Source organism: Arabidopsis thaliana, chromosome 3 (genome assembly GCF_000001735.4).
Source record: "Arabidopsis thaliana chromosome 3, partial sequence".
NCBI lineage: Eukaryota > Viridiplantae > Streptophyta > Magnoliopsida > Brassicales > Brassicaceae > Arabidopsis > Arabidopsis thaliana.
The window spans coordinates 11,064,310-11,080,748 of record NC_003074.8 but is presented as its reverse complement, the minus strand read 5'-3'; the positions used below and the strand labels follow the sequence as shown (position 1 = coordinate 11,080,748).

At 35.5% G+C, this 16,439-nt stretch overlaps 3 protein-coding genes, 1 long non-coding RNA gene, 1 other non-coding gene and 1 pseudogene across 10 annotated transcripts; 3 read left to right on the top strand and 3 right to left on the bottom strand.

Annotated features, from left to right (window-relative positions):
* The first annotated feature begins 3,176 nt into the window (after positions 1-3,176).
* On the top strand, positions 3,177-5,098 carry VTI13 (vesicle transport V-snare 13). 5 transcript variants are annotated; one of them, NM_001203068.2, is made up of 6 exons: positions 3,177-3,321; positions 3,510-3,638; positions 3,727-3,938; positions 4,085-4,143; positions 4,243-4,431; positions 4,510-5,098. In NM_001203068.2, exons 5-6 carry the CDS (start codon positions 4,252-4,254, stop codon positions 4,831-4,833), a joined length of 504 nt encoding a protein of 167 aa, NP_001189997.1. In that variant the 5' UTR covers positions 3,177-3,321; positions 3,510-3,638; positions 3,727-3,938; positions 4,085-4,143; positions 4,243-4,251; the 3' UTR covers positions 4,834-5,098. The 5 variants fall into 5 exon arrangements, with proteins under 5 accessions (NP_001189997.1, NP_001327544.1, NP_189554.2 ...); NM_001339004.1 differs by lacking the exon at positions 3,727-3,938 and having other exon boundaries at positions 3,209-3,321; positions 4,510-5,037; NM_113833.4 differs by having other exon boundaries at positions 3,209-3,321; positions 3,727-4,431.
* A 1-nt stretch (position 5,099) lies between these two features.
* On the bottom strand, positions 5,100-5,171 carry AT3G29095. Its single transcript has one exon. It is a non-coding gene; the product is annotated as a tRNA-Pro (tRNA).
* A 99-nt stretch (positions 5,172-5,270) lies between these two features.
* Positions 5,271-7,103, bottom strand: PME31 (pectin methylesterase 31). The gene is made up of 6 exons (NM_113832.4): positions 6,700-7,103; positions 6,526-6,630; positions 6,238-6,315; positions 5,908-6,095; positions 5,660-5,833; positions 5,271-5,576 (listed from the first exon to the last, which is right to left on the bottom strand). The coding sequence occupies exons 1-6, from the start codon at positions 6,943-6,945 to the stop codon at positions 5,414-5,416; spliced, it is 954 nt and encodes a 317-aa protein (NP_566842.1). The 5' UTR covers positions 6,946-7,103; the 3' UTR covers positions 5,271-5,413.
* Positions 7,104-9,372: 2,269 nt separating this feature from the next.
* Positions 9,373-11,397, bottom strand: AT3G29080 (uncharacterized protein; the record flags this gene model as incomplete). Its single annotated transcript, NM_113831.1, has 7 exons — positions 9,373-9,834; positions 9,885-9,931; positions 9,977-10,107; positions 10,187-10,275; positions 10,545-10,647; positions 10,759-11,120; positions 11,254-11,397. The coding sequence occupies 7 exons, from the start codon at positions 11,395-11,397 to the stop codon at positions 9,373-9,375; spliced, it is 1,338 nt and encodes a 445-aa protein (NP_189552.1).
* A 63-nt stretch (positions 11,398-11,460) lies between these two features.
* On the top strand, positions 11,461-15,106 carry AT3G29078 (annotated as a pseudogene; the record flags this gene model as incomplete). Its single annotated transcript has 1 exon — positions 11,461-15,106.
* An 814-nt stretch (positions 15,107-15,920) lies between these two features.
* Positions 15,921-16,141, top strand: AT3G05665. The gene has a single exon (NR_141192.1). It is a non-coding gene; the product is annotated as an other RNA (long non-coding RNA).
* Positions 16,142-16,439: the final 298 nt, after the last annotated feature.

Here is a 16,439-nt window from a genome sequence, read left to right as displayed (position 1 = left end):
GTTTGTTTTTGTTAAAAATACTAGTTTATTTGAATATTTGATATGAAAAGGAGATATGATATTTTGCATAAATTAAATATTTGTATATAATATTAAATTTTTGATATGGAAAATAATAATTGTACCCTATCCCTAAACCACAAATCTTAAATCCTAAACCCTAAACACATTTTGTTATAAAAAATATTTTTTTTTGTCAACCAAAATTAAATGTAAAGGATATCTACAAAATAAATTGTCCATCTATTCCTTTTTTTTGTAGATTAGTCAAATAGGTTTTCTTAAGATTTTATAACCCAATTTACCCTTAATTTTTCGAAATCAAATTAACAAAAAATTAAAAATATATGTCTTAATATATTTACAAATTCTGATATATTTTCCTATTTTGAAACCCTTTGTTTAAAATAGAAGTTTTCAATAAATCTCCACTCTTTTTTCATCAACAATAAATCTCCACTTCTTGTTATCATACAATCTCCACATACCACTCCTCACATAGATATGCATAATGAAAAATAGAACACGAGATGGAAAAGGAAGAACGTGAAGAAGAAGAGATCAATAATAGGACACAAATCGACTAGGGCACAAATCGTTTGTTTATAATTTATTTTTGGGTGTTTTTTTTTGTATTCTAAAAAAATTAGAATTTGTTTTCTAAATCCAGTAAAAAATCGTAATCTTAACAGAAAATATACTATTAAAACATAATATTTAATAAATATTTACTTTACTTTTTCAAAGATTCACTTTCTATATCTAGGAATTCTAAATAGTTTAGTAAAAAAATTCTAAATTTGATTAGAATATAAATTGTAAAAGTGAAAATTTCTTAGAAAACGTTTTCTACTGTTTTCAGAAACTATAAAAAAATTTAGAATACAATTTAACACATAGTTTAGAACATGAAAGAAATTTTAGAATACATATTCTACGATATTTAGACTATTTTTATTTCTAACAATCTTAGAAAATAGGATATTCAATATCTAAAAATTGTAGAATATGTATTCTAAAAATTGTAGAATATGTACAAAATATTAGAACAGAAATTCTAAACAAAGTAGATCACTAGAAATCGTTTTCTAAGAAATTTAGACAAAACTTTATCTATAAAAAAATCAACTTTTTCAACTAAATAACAATTTTTTTTTTTACAAATCAACTATATTTATGTAGATCTACATGTTATCAATGTTAAACTTTTTCAAAAATGCTTAAAATATAGAGTATGGGTATTTTGGTCCAAGTTGGCATTCTCCAAAAAAAGGTGTATATGGACAAAAAAAATTGTAGAACTCCTTTAAATTTAATTTTCCCATATTAATTAGATAAAGCTCAAAACAATTATATCTAACGAATGTTGTTTACATACATGATATGATGTTTTTCGGTATAGACTTTTCATGCCAAATTGTCCACTTTTACATTTGAATTACGAGAGATTAAAGATAAAGAAAAGCTAGTGAACTCTCCCTTGTCGTTCTGTAATTCCTCCAAATATGCTGAAAATGCCGGTCATTCGGTTGAACAGTTTGTTAAGAAAACTACATCTTGGTTGTCGACGTCAATCATGCACTTTATAGCTCAAAAAGGACTTCCACATCTACGTGTATTGGAGACAAACTCCTTAGATTCACAGCTCCCATGGTTGGTGGCTCTCCATTTGATGATCTACAATACCATCATGTTCTAGAAAACTTGTCACTTTCTTTCCATAAACCATCCACATAGCAGCGGTATCCTGATTAAGTGATATCATAAGTGATATCATGTGAGATATTTCTTACTCGAGTTCTAGTGTAAATTTAAGTAACCATAAATTTTAGTATGAAACTGAAAAACACTTTTTGTTCATTGCTTTCTAAACATCCAAATTATTCGTGACAGAACATATATTTACAAAGACTCATAAAAGTAGCGATAGTTAAGTAAATTATCTAAACTATTATTTAATAATTTAAAAAATTTATAACGTTAAGAGTTTAAAACAAAATAATTTCGAAATGATCAATAAACGTAAAATATATTTAGTTGAAATTCTAAGATACCCTTAATTTTAATTTGTCGTTGATGTTAAAAAGTTTGGTAAACCTATCCCAGAAGACAAAAAAACCGTTGTTATGGTAAGAAGAAATTTGGCTTCAGACATTTTTTTTTTCCGATTAAAAGGCAAGACCATAATTATGTTTACAAAAAGAGTTTACTCTAGTACAAAAACCCATAAACCCCAAAGAAGAATCTAGATGAACCTAATGGAAATGTAGTAAATTCCAACTGGTAGTAGCCAACTCATTTGAGAATTATAAAGCGATGCAGTCTTCAACGAATTTCTGATTCAGTAGAGGGACATCCAGTGTTGCATGATTTCACTTGTCACACCATATGGTTATTGGAAATTCCTACAATTATGAGTATTGTTAGAGTTTGGATGACCGTGGATGTTACTAGGAGTACATTTATTTGTGAATTATAATTTCTTTTATGGTTGCATGATTATACACTTATATAGTAGAAATTACATAAATTAATACTTGATAAATTAATAAATACGATAAAATTAATAAAATTTTGCTGGTCCCAAGTCGGGCTAATGTAAAAATTAACTAAAATCGATAAGATAACAAGATAATAATTTTTTTGAAATCTTTGTGTAAAAATATGGTCCCAATAATATTATAAATTAATAATCATAAAGCATATATTTGAAAACTAATTTTATGTGAAACTTTTCTGCAAGCCATAATTGCAACTCTTTTAGAGTACAGTTGATATGATATTTTTTGTACTCACATAATGTTTTGCTTTGATCTGTCATATTTGATTTTGTAACATTTTTTATATGAGAAACCATTGTTAAGATTTATGTAAGGAAAAATTAGATTAAGCATCACGTTAACGTCGTAGATATACGGACACAATATCTTACAAAAAAAAAATTACAAAAAGAAAAAAAATAAATTCTAATATAATTGAATATACGAACAACAAAACATAAGAAAAACTAAAATAAAAAAAAAATTTAAAAAGAATTTAATATTAAATTTTATGTAAATACTAAATATCTATAAATTAATATTTATAAAAATTATTAATTTATAGAATTTCTATTCCTCAACTTTCTTTTGAATAAGTTGCAAGTTTTTTATTTTTTGTCAAACCTAAATTTTATATATTTTCTTTTAGTGCAACAATTAAAATAACTAAAATAAAAATCTCTAATTTTCACTGCTCCGTAATTACATTCGCCGGATCTCCCCGTCATCCACATTCCGTTATCGCCGGCGTTCATCTTCTCTACAGATCGATTCGGATCTTGTAAGATTCTTTTCCCTTCGTCTATCCTAATCTTTCTTTCTTCCACTTTGTCTTTAACATGTTTAATCTCCCCTAATTTCGCCGATGTTAATTTTCTCTTCCCCTTTAAATTTATACGTGTTTATGCGTTCTAGGTTGTTTTAGAGATCAAATTATTTACTGATTTTTTGTTGTAATTGATTCTGCAGGATTATTTTTTAGCAAGTAGTGGTTTCTGGGAACGATGAGTCAAGGTTTCGAAAGATATGAGAGACAATACTGTGAGATTTCTGCAAATCTCTCAAAGAAATGTACTTCAGCTATTGCTCTTGATGGAGGTATTTTCAATTTCCTTAGTGTGTGTACTTCAGCTAATGCTCTTGATGGAAGATTCAAATAACCTAAGATATATGGTGCTTGCTTTAGTTTCATAGGTCGCGGACTCGCTGATGATGGATCACCGATGAAAACACGAAACTTTTCTTAGTGTACTTGAAGATTTCAGAGATAGTGATTGAAGATTCAGTTAACCTAGTTATTTAGCTTATGAATGTGACTATGAGAATGCAGAAGCTTTCACTATAGGGTTCAGAGATTAGTTTTCTAACTTGTACAAGTCTCTGTCTCCTTCATGCATTGTAAGGAAATAATATGGTGCTTGCTTTAGTTTCATAGGTTGCAGTTGATAGATCACTAGTATGAATAGATCATCACTATAGACCGCTTACTTATGCCAAGATTTTTTCCCTTTTTCATCATAAGCTTGGACTTTACCAATTTTCAGAACAAAAGAAGCAGAATCTATCTGAAATAAAATCTGGGGTTGAGGAAGCAGAAGCTTTGGTATGTGATCTTGCGTTTGCTCTAATGGAATATGGAAGTTTCACCGTTGTCCTGTATGCGGTCGATGGTTACTTTCTATCTACCTTTTGTTCTTTCCAGGTTAAGAAAATGGACCTCGAGGCAAGAAACCTTCCACCCAATGTTAAATCCAGTCTCCTTGTCAAATTAAGGGAATACAAATCTGATCTTAACAATTTCAAGACGGAAGTGAAGAGAATCACATCTGGAAACTTAAACGCTACTGCTCGAGATGAGTTACTAGAAGCTGGTATGGCTGACACATTGACGGTATGTAGAGACTCAATCTTGATCGTGTTCTTAAAACATATTTTGATCTCTCTGACTGATGATACAAATGGGTGTTAGGCTTCAGCTGATCAAAGATCAAGATTGATGATGTCAACAGACCATTTAGGCCGAACCACAGACAGAATCAAGGACAGTAGGAGAACGATACTGGAGACAGAAGAGCTTGGTGTTTCAATCCTTCAGGATTTGCACGGGCAGAGACAGTCTCTCTTACGGGCCCATGAAACGCTTCATGGAGTCGATGATAACGTCGGAAAGAGCAAGAAAATATTGACAACAATGACTAGGAGAATGAATAGAAACAAATGGACCATCGGTGCGATAATCACAGTCCTTGTCCTCGCCATTATCTTTATCTTGTACTTCAAACTCACCAGGTGAAGCCTTTTTCTCTTCACCTGCCTGACCAATTTCTAACTGAACAACTTTCTATTGCTATGGTCGCAATTTTGTTTATGATAGATCTGAGAATCTAATATTGATCTTCTATGCTATTTTAACCTGTTCTGTGTGAAGCTCTTGTTAATCTTCTGCTTGATGTTCTTCACCAAACCTATCAAAATCTGTAAAAGCAAATCAAGAAGATAGTTACATCTAAATTCTAGTGTTGTAGAAACTTGAAGTTTTAGTTGGGTGGGAAAAAAATTGGGGCATTCCGAGAATTGAACTCGGGACCTCTCGCACCCTAAGCGAGAATCATACCACTAGACCAAATGCCCATTTTTATATAATCTTATTTACACAAAAAAATAACCAAAACATTTTACCAATTTAGTTAAACAAGAAGAAACTATGAAGTGTATAATCATAGTTTCTATAGAAGATCCTTTTGTAGTGCACTTATTGACTTGGACAAAAGATAATCCAAAGTTTGATACTAGGGTTGTTTACAATAGGTTCTTCATGATCCTTTGTTATTCTAGGCCTCACCATGGCAGTTACAACATTTTTTTTCAGTACTCTAAGCCGAATATGGTGTTTTCACACCCATTCTTAGACACAACCAAGGCCGGTCCTGTTCAGGATCTACAAAACTATGATGCACAAAGTGTCCAGCTTCGTCATCCATCAGTTCTCTCGACCACGGAACACGTTCAGACGAACAGCTACCCGGACCAAAGCACCTACCATTTTACATCCAAAAGAATATCAAAAAACTGTTTCGTGATTACCACTTGTTGCAGTTAAGAGATGTCATATGATGTACCTATACTCATAAAAGCAAGCACTTCTCTCGTTCTCTGCGTTTCCCCAGTTATGCCAACCCACATTTCTGATACACGCGTCCATGTAAGTGTAAGCAAGGACTACCCTCCCAAATGGTCCCCATGGCCTTCCGAGATACATATACCCGCTCTGACCATTACCCGTGATCACACATCTGCAAACAAGTTAGTAGAAACTCAGTTTCCTTGGAAGAATGTAGAAGTTGTAAGTAATCCTTGTGAAGCAGACCTTAAGAATACATAACCAGTAGATTCCTGAGACGATTTTCGGCTTTGTGCTGTTATAAACCCCTGAGATTTGCAGTGGATATGGCAGTGTTCCAAGAGAGCGGTACTGTTTCCAAATATGAAATCCACACTTCCCTCGATGTAACAGTCTTTCAAATATTGTTTCCCATGATGTAAATACAATGTATCCTGCATTTCACATTTTGCAAATAAGCTATAACAAGATTGGATCAACCTACTTGCAATATACCACATCTAAACTATGAACAACCAACACAAAGTTTCCACAAGTTTACACAAATCATTTGAATCAAAGGACTGATAAACGAACCTGCCAACCGAGAAATCGACAATTATAAAAGGCGCAACGGTCTGCAGTGACTCGTATCGCCACAGCTTGCCCTGATCCCTATATACAAAGTGGTCAAATAACATAACTAGGATAAAAAATCACCATAGACAACTCTTAATTCTAATCTCAGCAGAAGAAATTTCCAAACTTTGAATCTGAACATTAATAAGAACATACAAAGGAAGAGACTTTATAGATCCCTAAACTAATTTGAGTAAAATTTCTAAACTTTGTGTAGTAATAAAGGAAGAGACTTTATATGATTACCTCAGGAGCAGAGTTCTCAAAAGTAATGTTCTCTGCAATAAAATCTTCACCTTCAACAATAACACTACCACAACCAAACGTACCAGTCCCAATGACTCTAGACGCCTGCAAAACAAAACAACCAAATCAGAGCCGTACACGTACCAAAAACACTAAGAACATAGCAAACGTTACCTGGTGATGCTCAATCTTGGAAGCTGTATTGTTCCAAGTCAAAACCGTGATCTCCGGTGAGATTCCGGCGAAGGTAATGAAATTCTTCCTCTTGGGTACATACACAGGTTGCCGATAAATCCCAGGTGAGAGACGAATCACAGTTCTGCAAGTGTTACCTAAAGGCACCGAATCAATTGCGTCTTGAACAGAGCAGTAATCTCCCGAACCATCTTGCGAAACCCTAACCATTCGAGTCGTTGCCATAGTTGTAAAACCCTAGTGAGAGTGTCTAGGAATCGAAACAGAGGTTTTTGGGTAACGATGAATTGCGTCGAATTGTGGTACAGAGGTTTAGGTGTCGGTATTGTTCGATCACCATCTGTGTGACGTTCTTTAGTTTTGTAATATTTAGTGATCAGGATACTTATTTTTAAAAATTCGTGAAACCTCCCTTTATTTATGTTTATTTGTAAATTCACCCCAAATTTCGTGAAGGAGCAATTCTAACCAGTCCAAGTCCAGCCGCAGGAATTGTTAAAGAATTTTTTGTTGAGACGAAAACTGTATTCCCTGAAAGAGAAGAAGTATAAATTCTTCTGATTTCTTTAAATTCTTGTTTTTCTATCCATGCACTAGTCACAACATATATCTTTTAATGGTGGATGAATTCTTTTGTATTTCTCAATAGTCATTTCCCATGTATTATATACTATTGAACTAATGTTATTGATTCATTTTTGTAAGGATAATCTATTTTATTTTCTACAGCACATATTTCAAACCATGCAAAAAATAGAATATGTACTTCATATCTTTATACCATAATTCTCTTTAAAAAAAAAATTCTTTGAAGGTGTCAAAGTACCATTTTTCTTTATTTTTAACTTTATTGGATAAAAATTCTCCTTTAAGATATTTTTTTCTCTAATTTAAATTTGATATTCTTTGTCTATTTCAAATCTGAAACTTTTGGAGAAGTAGGAAAACTAGGTGATACGACTTCTATCAAATCACCTAGGTGAAATTTGATAGGTTTATTCTCTTTTTTTTGTGAATATTTTTTCTGTATTTTTTTCCGAGTTAGTAATAGTTTGGCTAGACCTATAATCGGAGAAAAAAAAATGTGCATAAAATGAATTTATTCCAAAAGAGGGTGAATTTCTAAAGGATCTAAATTTTAATAATACTTTTCATCATATTGTTTGGTTCTACGTGTAACAGTTCTTTGTTCAAAGTTTGTTGGTGTTTGAGTAAAATCGATTTTCCATTGGTCTAAATTGTAATTTGTGTTCATTTTAACCGTTTATGTGTATACGTAGAGGGTAGACTATTTTACCATGTACAACTGATATTGTTGTTTGTCCTTTATCATCTAGGAATAAACAGATTAAAAAGAGATGTAGATTGCTTAAAATAAATTTGATACACCAACAAAATAGCCATGTTTTTCTTGTTGAAACTTATTTCAATCAGGTGTATATTTTTTAAACATTTATTAAATATTGTAGAATCATGTAATATTACTTAAAAGTTTGGAGTACTATTAAAATATATAGCTCCATTACATAAGTTTGATTGTATAATTCCTAGTAAAGAGTCGTCAAATTTAAAAGATATTTATCTCGCAGTAACATAAGTATCAGAAAATTAGTCTCTCATTGTAGACAATTTTTATTGTTATTTGTATTAGGCCAAAATGAATATTTTAAATTTCTCTCATTTATAATTTCTAAAGCCACATATGAGAGAAACTTGTTGTATTCAAATTCCTTATGTAAATATAGAGTTTGTTCATGTTCTTTTATTGAATACTAGATCATGACCCGCACATACATGTAGGTATTTTTGTTTAATTAATTTTGTTAAAACTTTTTTGTTAAAATAAAACGTGTACTTATTTTGTGATATTAAATTTTATATTAGTATATATATTTTACGTAAATATTATACATTTAATTGTTTGGTATTTTTAATGTTGGTAAACTGAATTTTATTTAATGTCTGATCTATTACAAATGTAGAGAATAATGTTAATTTATACAATTCATTATGATTTAATTGAAAAGTTTGGTTGTGTTTTTTGGATAACTGAAAGTTGATTTAGTTAACAAAAAACAATGTTCTTACAGAATATATTCCTATTGTAATAGTTAGAATAAAAAAGTTTTATTAGTAAATAAATTCTATTTCTTATATTTGTAAAATAATAACTACTATCAAATTCTTCACCACTCTCCATATCTGATGAACCTGTGTAGCTTGTTCACTTTTCTTTAGTTGACTTTCAATTGCATTCTTCACCATATATTTATAGTAATCTAGTTCGTGAATTGTTTGATATAGGGTTTAGGAAAGTACAACCTAGAATAATATTTGTGTATAATGTTAGTTAAGATATATACTTGATATATTCGGGTATTTAATTTTATTAATTGTTCAATGACAATCAATTGAATCGAATATATAGATTTAGTCGAATTTGAAGATCTGTTTTTTGATTTGAATTTATAAATTACGTTGTTTAAGGAATATATCAAACGTTTTCGAAACAAATTTATTTGGTGGAGGTTGTAGATATTTTTTTCGAGGTCAATTTACCTTAAATTATGGAATCGAATAGTTATACTATATTCTCTATTTATTTTAAGCATTGTGATGTATGGTATTGAGGTGATATGAATATATAACTTGCTAAATAGTTTTTTTGTCTGGTATTGTGTGTTCTTTTTTCTTTTTTCTCTCTGTCCCAGTTCCCAATGCAGAACCGCTGGTTCTCGAATGGTCGTGCTTCCGCCTTGAATCCAATGCTTCCCACCGCTGGTGGTAACCAGATCCCTCCTCCGCCTCTCCCTCCTGACCCCCTGATCCCTCTTCCCCTATTTTATCCCTGTCCCAGTTCCCTTCCCTGTCCTCCAGTTCCTCCAAGACCCCAAAGCTTTCATTGCAAACTGCTCGTGTTCTTGAGCCTGTAGTGGTAGGCTCTGTGTTGGTCGTTGCTTCTGATCCAACTACTACTGATGTAGAGATGCATCTTGTTGAGACTCCTATTTCTGTTTGTCCAGATGCGGTTTCAAATTCTTCTAGATCTGGAATTACTGCTACAATACAAGATAAGGTAGCTGAAACTTTCACTATACTTAAACCAAAATCAACCTCTCTCTTGCTCACAAACAAGGCTTCTATTTCTCTTACCAAATCAAAACCTCCAATCCTATATTACCCTCTGCCCCTATCCCCTCTAATCCCTCCCCTGAAGATTCTGACAATCCTCCTTTGTCCACCACTTCTGGTCAACCTCCTATCACTCCTGGTGGTCCGACCTCATCTACTGATGCTGCTGCTGCTGCTGCTCCTTCTGCAGGGCAATCTCCTCTTATAAGAGCCCCTTCTTCAAGTAGGCCTCCGTCTGCCTCTGTTCCAAGGACCCTGGCGGAAAAACTGAGAAAATCTGTAAACCGTTCTTTGAAACGCCTAGCTCCTATAAAATTCTCTGAATTTGGAAGACCTACTACTCACATTCCTGATACAGTGTTTCAAAGAGGGGCTGAGTTCCATAAAGATTTCATCATATGCTACTTTAATGGTAGACCTCCTCTATATAACCAAATTCAAAGTGTGCTGAATCATATGTGGGGGAAGGGGTGCCGCCTTGAAATTCATGTCAATCACTTGTCTGGCACAATGCTTGTCAGAATTCCAAATGATTTCATTCGTGAGAAAGTGCTAGAAAAAGGTATTTGGTACATCGGTGATTCTATGTTTCACACTGCACCTTGGGCTTCTCACAGTGCTTCTGATTCCCCAGCTTTTGATTTCATTCCCATATGGATTCATATGTTTAATATTCCGCTAGATCTGCGAACCAAAGAAGGTATCAGTTTAGTCTCTGGACTAGTTGGTGAGCCAAAGGAAACTGATGATTTCACCGTAAACCTTGTGAGCCTAAAAGTGTCACATGCTAAAGTCCTGCTGGATTTAACCAAACCCTTACCTGATGTTGTGGATTTTACAAGAGATAATGGACAAGTTGTTGAAGTGAAAGTGTATTATCCTTGGTTGCCCCCTACTTGCTCTCACTGTAAGGAGCTTGGCCATATTGTCAAGAATTGCTTGCAGCTTCCACCCCCTGTTGGTCCTCCACCGAAGTCTTCAGTTCCTAAAACTAAGAAAAGTAAAGGCTCAGCAGCTACTACTAACAAAGGCAAAGATAATTCTGAGATCCCAACTTCTTCTGCTGTCTCGACTGCTAAAGACCCTCTTGGTAATGATACTGCCTTGGTAGCCCATCCCCCTCCTTCCTTGAAAACCCCTATTCTGTCACCTGCTACCTCAGCATTAACCCCTACCTCTAACACCTTCGCTTGTTTATCCTCCCATCCCTCTGTTACCCCAGCTTTAACCCCCATCATTCCCCTCATCCCTGTTTCTACCACCTCTGCCTCCCCTCCCCCCCCTATCTACTAAACCACAAAGAACCCTCCCTAACCCTGTGCTAAAAAATACTGTTGATTTGCCTATGATAGTTGGCTTTCCTGCGTCTATTACCCCCGCTGGCCTGCCGTATCCTTATACCCCTCCCCAATCCCTAAAAAGATCTCGTTCCCATCCTTCTTTAATAACCTCTAGCTTTTCACCAAATCCCTTTGGAGCCTTTTTGCCTCTCCCACCTGTCCTTCCTTTTGTTGCAGGCTCGAGTTTTTTGTCACCATCTGTCATAGATAGTGATCATCAAGTGGTTTGTCCTCTTCCTAGTATGGAAGAGTCCCCTGTTCTTCATTAATGTGTACAAACCACTTCTTTTGGAATATCTGAGGTTTAAATGACTCGGGTAAGCATCAGCCCTTTTGTAATTGGCTTAGAAGACATCAACCTCTTTTTGGAGCAATTTTGGAAACACACATTAAAGATCTTAACTTTAACCAGATAATGGCTAAAGTCTGCCCTGGATGGAAATTTACTTCTAATCACCTGTCGGATGATGATGGACGCATTGTCATTATTTGGAAGGATCCTACTTCTGTTAGAGTTTTGAATCAGTCTAGGCAAACTATCACCTGTGAGGTCAACATTGCAAACAAGGCTCAGTTTGTGTTCACTGCTGTGTATGCATCTAATGTTAGAGAAGAAAAAACTGACATGTGGGTGGAGTTATTGCAGCTTCAACAGACTCTTGCTCTGGATTCCTCCCCTTGGCTCATTGGAGGTGATTTCAATCAGATTATCCACTATGAAGAGCACTATTCTCCTACTGTGAACTCGCTAACTCCTCCAATGACTGATTTCAAAGATACACTGGATCAATTGGAAATGTTCGATTTGAAGTTCCAAGGTCCCCTCTTCACATGGAGTAATAATCAGCCAGCTTCCCCCCTAGCAAAGAAACTGGACCGGGTTCTTGTTAACAGCTACTGGCTCTCTCTTTTCCCAAGCAGCTTCACCACGTTCCTCCCCCCTTTGCCTCCTGATCACTCGCCAAGCTTAGTTGACCTTGATTTCCCACTCCCTAGCTCTGGAACAAAACCTTTTAAGTTCTTCAACTACCTAACCAAACACCCTACCTTCCTTCAGCTGGTGAATGAAGTTTGGATTCAGGCCGGAAGCTTTGCTTTCAATCTCACTGATCTCTGTTGGAAGCAAAAGACCATTAAGCGAGACCTCAAAAAACTGAACAGAGAGAATTTTTCACAAATACAAGAGAGAGTGAGAGAGACTAACAGTTTGTTAATGGATGTGCAGGTACAAGCTTTGCAGAATCCTTCTACTATAACGTTCCAGCTTGAGAGAGACCTTCATCATAAATGGAATTTCCTTAGGGAGATAGAGGAGAGTTATTTTAAGCAAAAATCAAGGATCAACTGGCTGAAGGAGGGTGACCTTAATACTTCTTACTTTCAGAAAATCTGCCGGTCTAGAGCAAATTTCAACACTATCAGGTCCTTCCTTCTCCCTTCTGGAGCTCTCATTGTTGACCATTTCGCTATGAGCCATCACGCAATTTCCCATTTTATGTCTATCTTGGCCCCTGATTATTCAGCTTCGCCTACTGTTTGGTCTTCAAGTGATTGGTTCGGCTCCCTGAATTCATTTAGATGCTCTCTATCTCAGTCTCAAGCTATGATAGCTCCTCCAAGTGCTTCAGATATTACTGCAGTTCTGCTCAAACTAAACCCTAGCAAGGCGCCTGGTCCGGATGGGCTAACTTCCGGGTTCTACAAACAGCATGGAGCTCTCTTGGTCCTGAGGTTACTACTTCCATAAGCCAGTTTTTTCCGTGATTCCTTTCTGCCCTCCTCAACAAATGCCACCATTCTCACTCTTGTGCCAAAGCATCCTGGAGCATCTCAAATTGTTGACTACCGCCAATCTCCTGCCTCAACACTCTCTACAAAGTGATCTCAAAGCTCCTTGTCTCAAAGCTCAAGCCTCTCCTTCCTACGCTTATCCTGCCAAATCAAACTGTTTTTGTTAAGGATAGGCTTTTACTAGAAAACACTATTCTTGCTTGGGAAATTGTCAATGGCTACCATAAAGCTCAGGGTCCTAAGCGTATTGTCATCAAGGTGGACATTGCTAAGGCTTTTGATACTCTCTCCTGGGACTTCCTGTTCAATTGTTTGAAAAGTCTTGATCTCCCTGATCAATATTTGCGGTGGCTCCAAGCTTGTATCTGCACTACTAATTTCACAATTGGGTATAATGGTATGGTTCATGGCTATTTTAAAGGTAAAAGAGGTCTGAGACAGGGCAACCCTCTTTCTCCTTACCTTTTTATCATTCCAATGAACAATCTCTCTCTAATGTTGAATAAAGCGACTGAAGAAGGAAAGTTCAATTACCATCATCACTGTGACGTTGCAAAGCTTACTCACTTGTGTTTCGCTGATGACCTGCTTATTTTCATGGATGGCTCTCTCTCTTAAGTCCAAAACGTTCTCCAGGTGCTGAAGGAGTTTGAGGAGCGTTCTGGTCTTGCTATAAGCCTATAAAAATCTTCGTTCTTTGCTGGAGGGCTCTCTGAGGGTGAGACTGAAACTATCCGATCCACTACTGGTTTAACTCTTGGCCTTCTCCCTGTTCGTTATCTTGGCGTTCCCCTGTGTACGAAAAAGCTAACCTTTCAGGATTGTGAGCCATTACTGATGCAGGTTAAAGGGAAAATAAATAACTGGTGTGCGAAATCCTTATCTTTTGCTGGTAGGCTGGTGCTCATCAACACTGTCATTGCTGGAATCTCAAACTTCTGGTGCTCCACTTTCGTCCTTCCAAAGTTGTGCATTCGTAAAATCCACTCCATCTGTAGTGCTTTTCTGTGGAAAGGAAAACTGGAAGGTCATCATAGTGCTAGAGTTTCCTGGGAATTGGTAACAAAACCAAAAGATCAAGGTGGGCTGGGAATAAGAGATCTTTCTTACTGGAATAGAGCTTGTACTATCAAGCTGATTTGGCTGCTGTTTTTCCAATCCCGTTCGGTGTGGGTGGCTTGGTTCAAAGTGCACTTCCTGCGTGGATCTCTCAACAATTCTGGATCATGAAACCGAGACCTGCTTACTCTTGGCTGGCAAACAAGTTGCTGAAAATTAGAGGGGATGCGTTTAAGTGGGTTAAATTGAGAGTGGGAAATGGCCTTACTTGTAGATTTTGGTCAGATAATTGGTCTCCTTTTGGCAGGATCTCTTGTTTTCTCAAGGACCAGAGATTGGGAGTTAGACAAGACGCCACTCTTCTTCAGCTACATGAGCATGGACGTTGGGCTCTCCCTAATCCTAGATCAGATCAGCAGGTCTCTTTACACATATTTCTCACTAATTTGACTCTCTCGGATCATGCTGATTATTATGAATGAGAAGTGAATGGGAAGATTTATCAACGCTACTCAACTGGGCTTGTGTATCATCTTCTCCATGAGGACTCTCCACTAGTCCCTTGGCGTACTGCGGTGTGGACCTATGGAGGCATCCCTAAACATAGCTTCTTCACTTGGCTACTAGTTCTGAACCGGTGTCCAACACGAGATCGGATACTTGGATGGGGTCTTCAAACGGATCCAGCTTGCTTACTCTGCAACTTCTCTCAGGAAAGTCGTGATCACCTCTTCTTCAATTGCAATTTGTCTTGGACAGTTTGGTCTTCAATTGCTCTGAGATGTCAACTTCAACCTTTGCGTTCTTGGTCTGCAACTGTCACTCAGATGCAAGCCATTCAAGGTCCGAAAGATAAGAGAAGACTCTCTCTTCTAGCTTGGCAATGCTCGATGTACTTCCTCTGGGGAGAAAGGAACAATCGGCTTCATCGCAACACCTTCAGATCTGCTGACTCTCTGCTTCGCCTAATTGATTCTACCGTCCGAAACAGAATCTCGACCTTCAGAGACCAGAATCCGCGTTTATCATCGTCGATGCTACAGCTATGGTTCTCTTCCTCTTGATCTTCTCCAGGTGAACTCTCACTATTCCATCGGCTACCTTCACCTACAGTCTAGGTTCAACCCTAAGATCTATGTTTCAATGTGTGTTTCTAATTGTTATTGGGGTATGCTCTTTCTCTATTGGTTTCGACCAAACAAACACTAAAGTCGGGCTGGGCTTTTGTAATTTTTATTTCCTTATGCATTTCAATAGAAAGCCTTTTTCAAAAAAAAAATATATAACTTGCTATGATTAAAACACAACTATACGTTTATATATTTGCTTGTTAAGGTAATGGAAGTTTATTTTGGGATCTAATATTTATGGATTCAATTAATGCATGCTGTATATATAATAACTGGGAGTAGAAAACCAATCCGAGCCGCAAATTCGAAGAAGGGTTTATGCATGCCTGATTATTGATTGCGGGTTACAGTAGTCAGTAGATATATTCTTTAGCTTAAGGTACTAGTTTTAATTTTACATTAGTAGTTACACACGAATTTGGTGGTTGTTACATATGAGTTTAAAGACAATTTAATTATAGATAAATTATGATACACATGAATGAAGTTATATTATTTTATTAACCATTACTATATTTTTCTGGCGACACATCACACATAATTTAAAGGAAATGTATTGGAAAAAAATACACATAAATTAAATGTTAATAATTTTCTGTTTATTTTTAAAAATGAATTGCCAAGTAGACCAATAAAATATTTTTTATATATAATTGGTTTTATGAAGAGTATTGAATCTTCTATATAAATGAGGTAGCTTGTAACTATTTACTATATCCAACTTTGCTCTTTATGCAGATTGTCTGCAGCGTCGTCAAATTTGGCCTTATAGATTCTTCTTAAATATATCCCATCTTCTCTAGCTCTCCAATCCCATAAGCCAGAATTTTTAAATGCTCTAAAGCTCTGACTGTGACTAAATCCAGGTCCTTGTTTTAAGGTACACATAAAACGCGTCGTACCAAATAAATTATGAAAGAAATAATCTGTAAATTGTCCTCCATTTGGTATTATTGTTGGACCAAGTACGTCATTTTTGGAATAACACCTCATCCAAAGGGTTTTCTTATTTTTGAGTTCGTTCACGATTCTGATTCCGGCGCCGGATACATGACCAAGCATGCAAAGACTAAAAACAAATAGAAAAATTGTGAAATATTTCATTTTTTGTAGAGATATTTTGATCTTCTTTTGTCGTGTTGACTTGTTTTTTGTGTGTGTGTATTTATAACAACATCTATGTTGCTATTTTTGAATTTACAGTTTCTTGTTTCTCTGTTAACATAAATTTTCTATTAAATTTTGTCCAAAAAAAAGTTTTCTATTA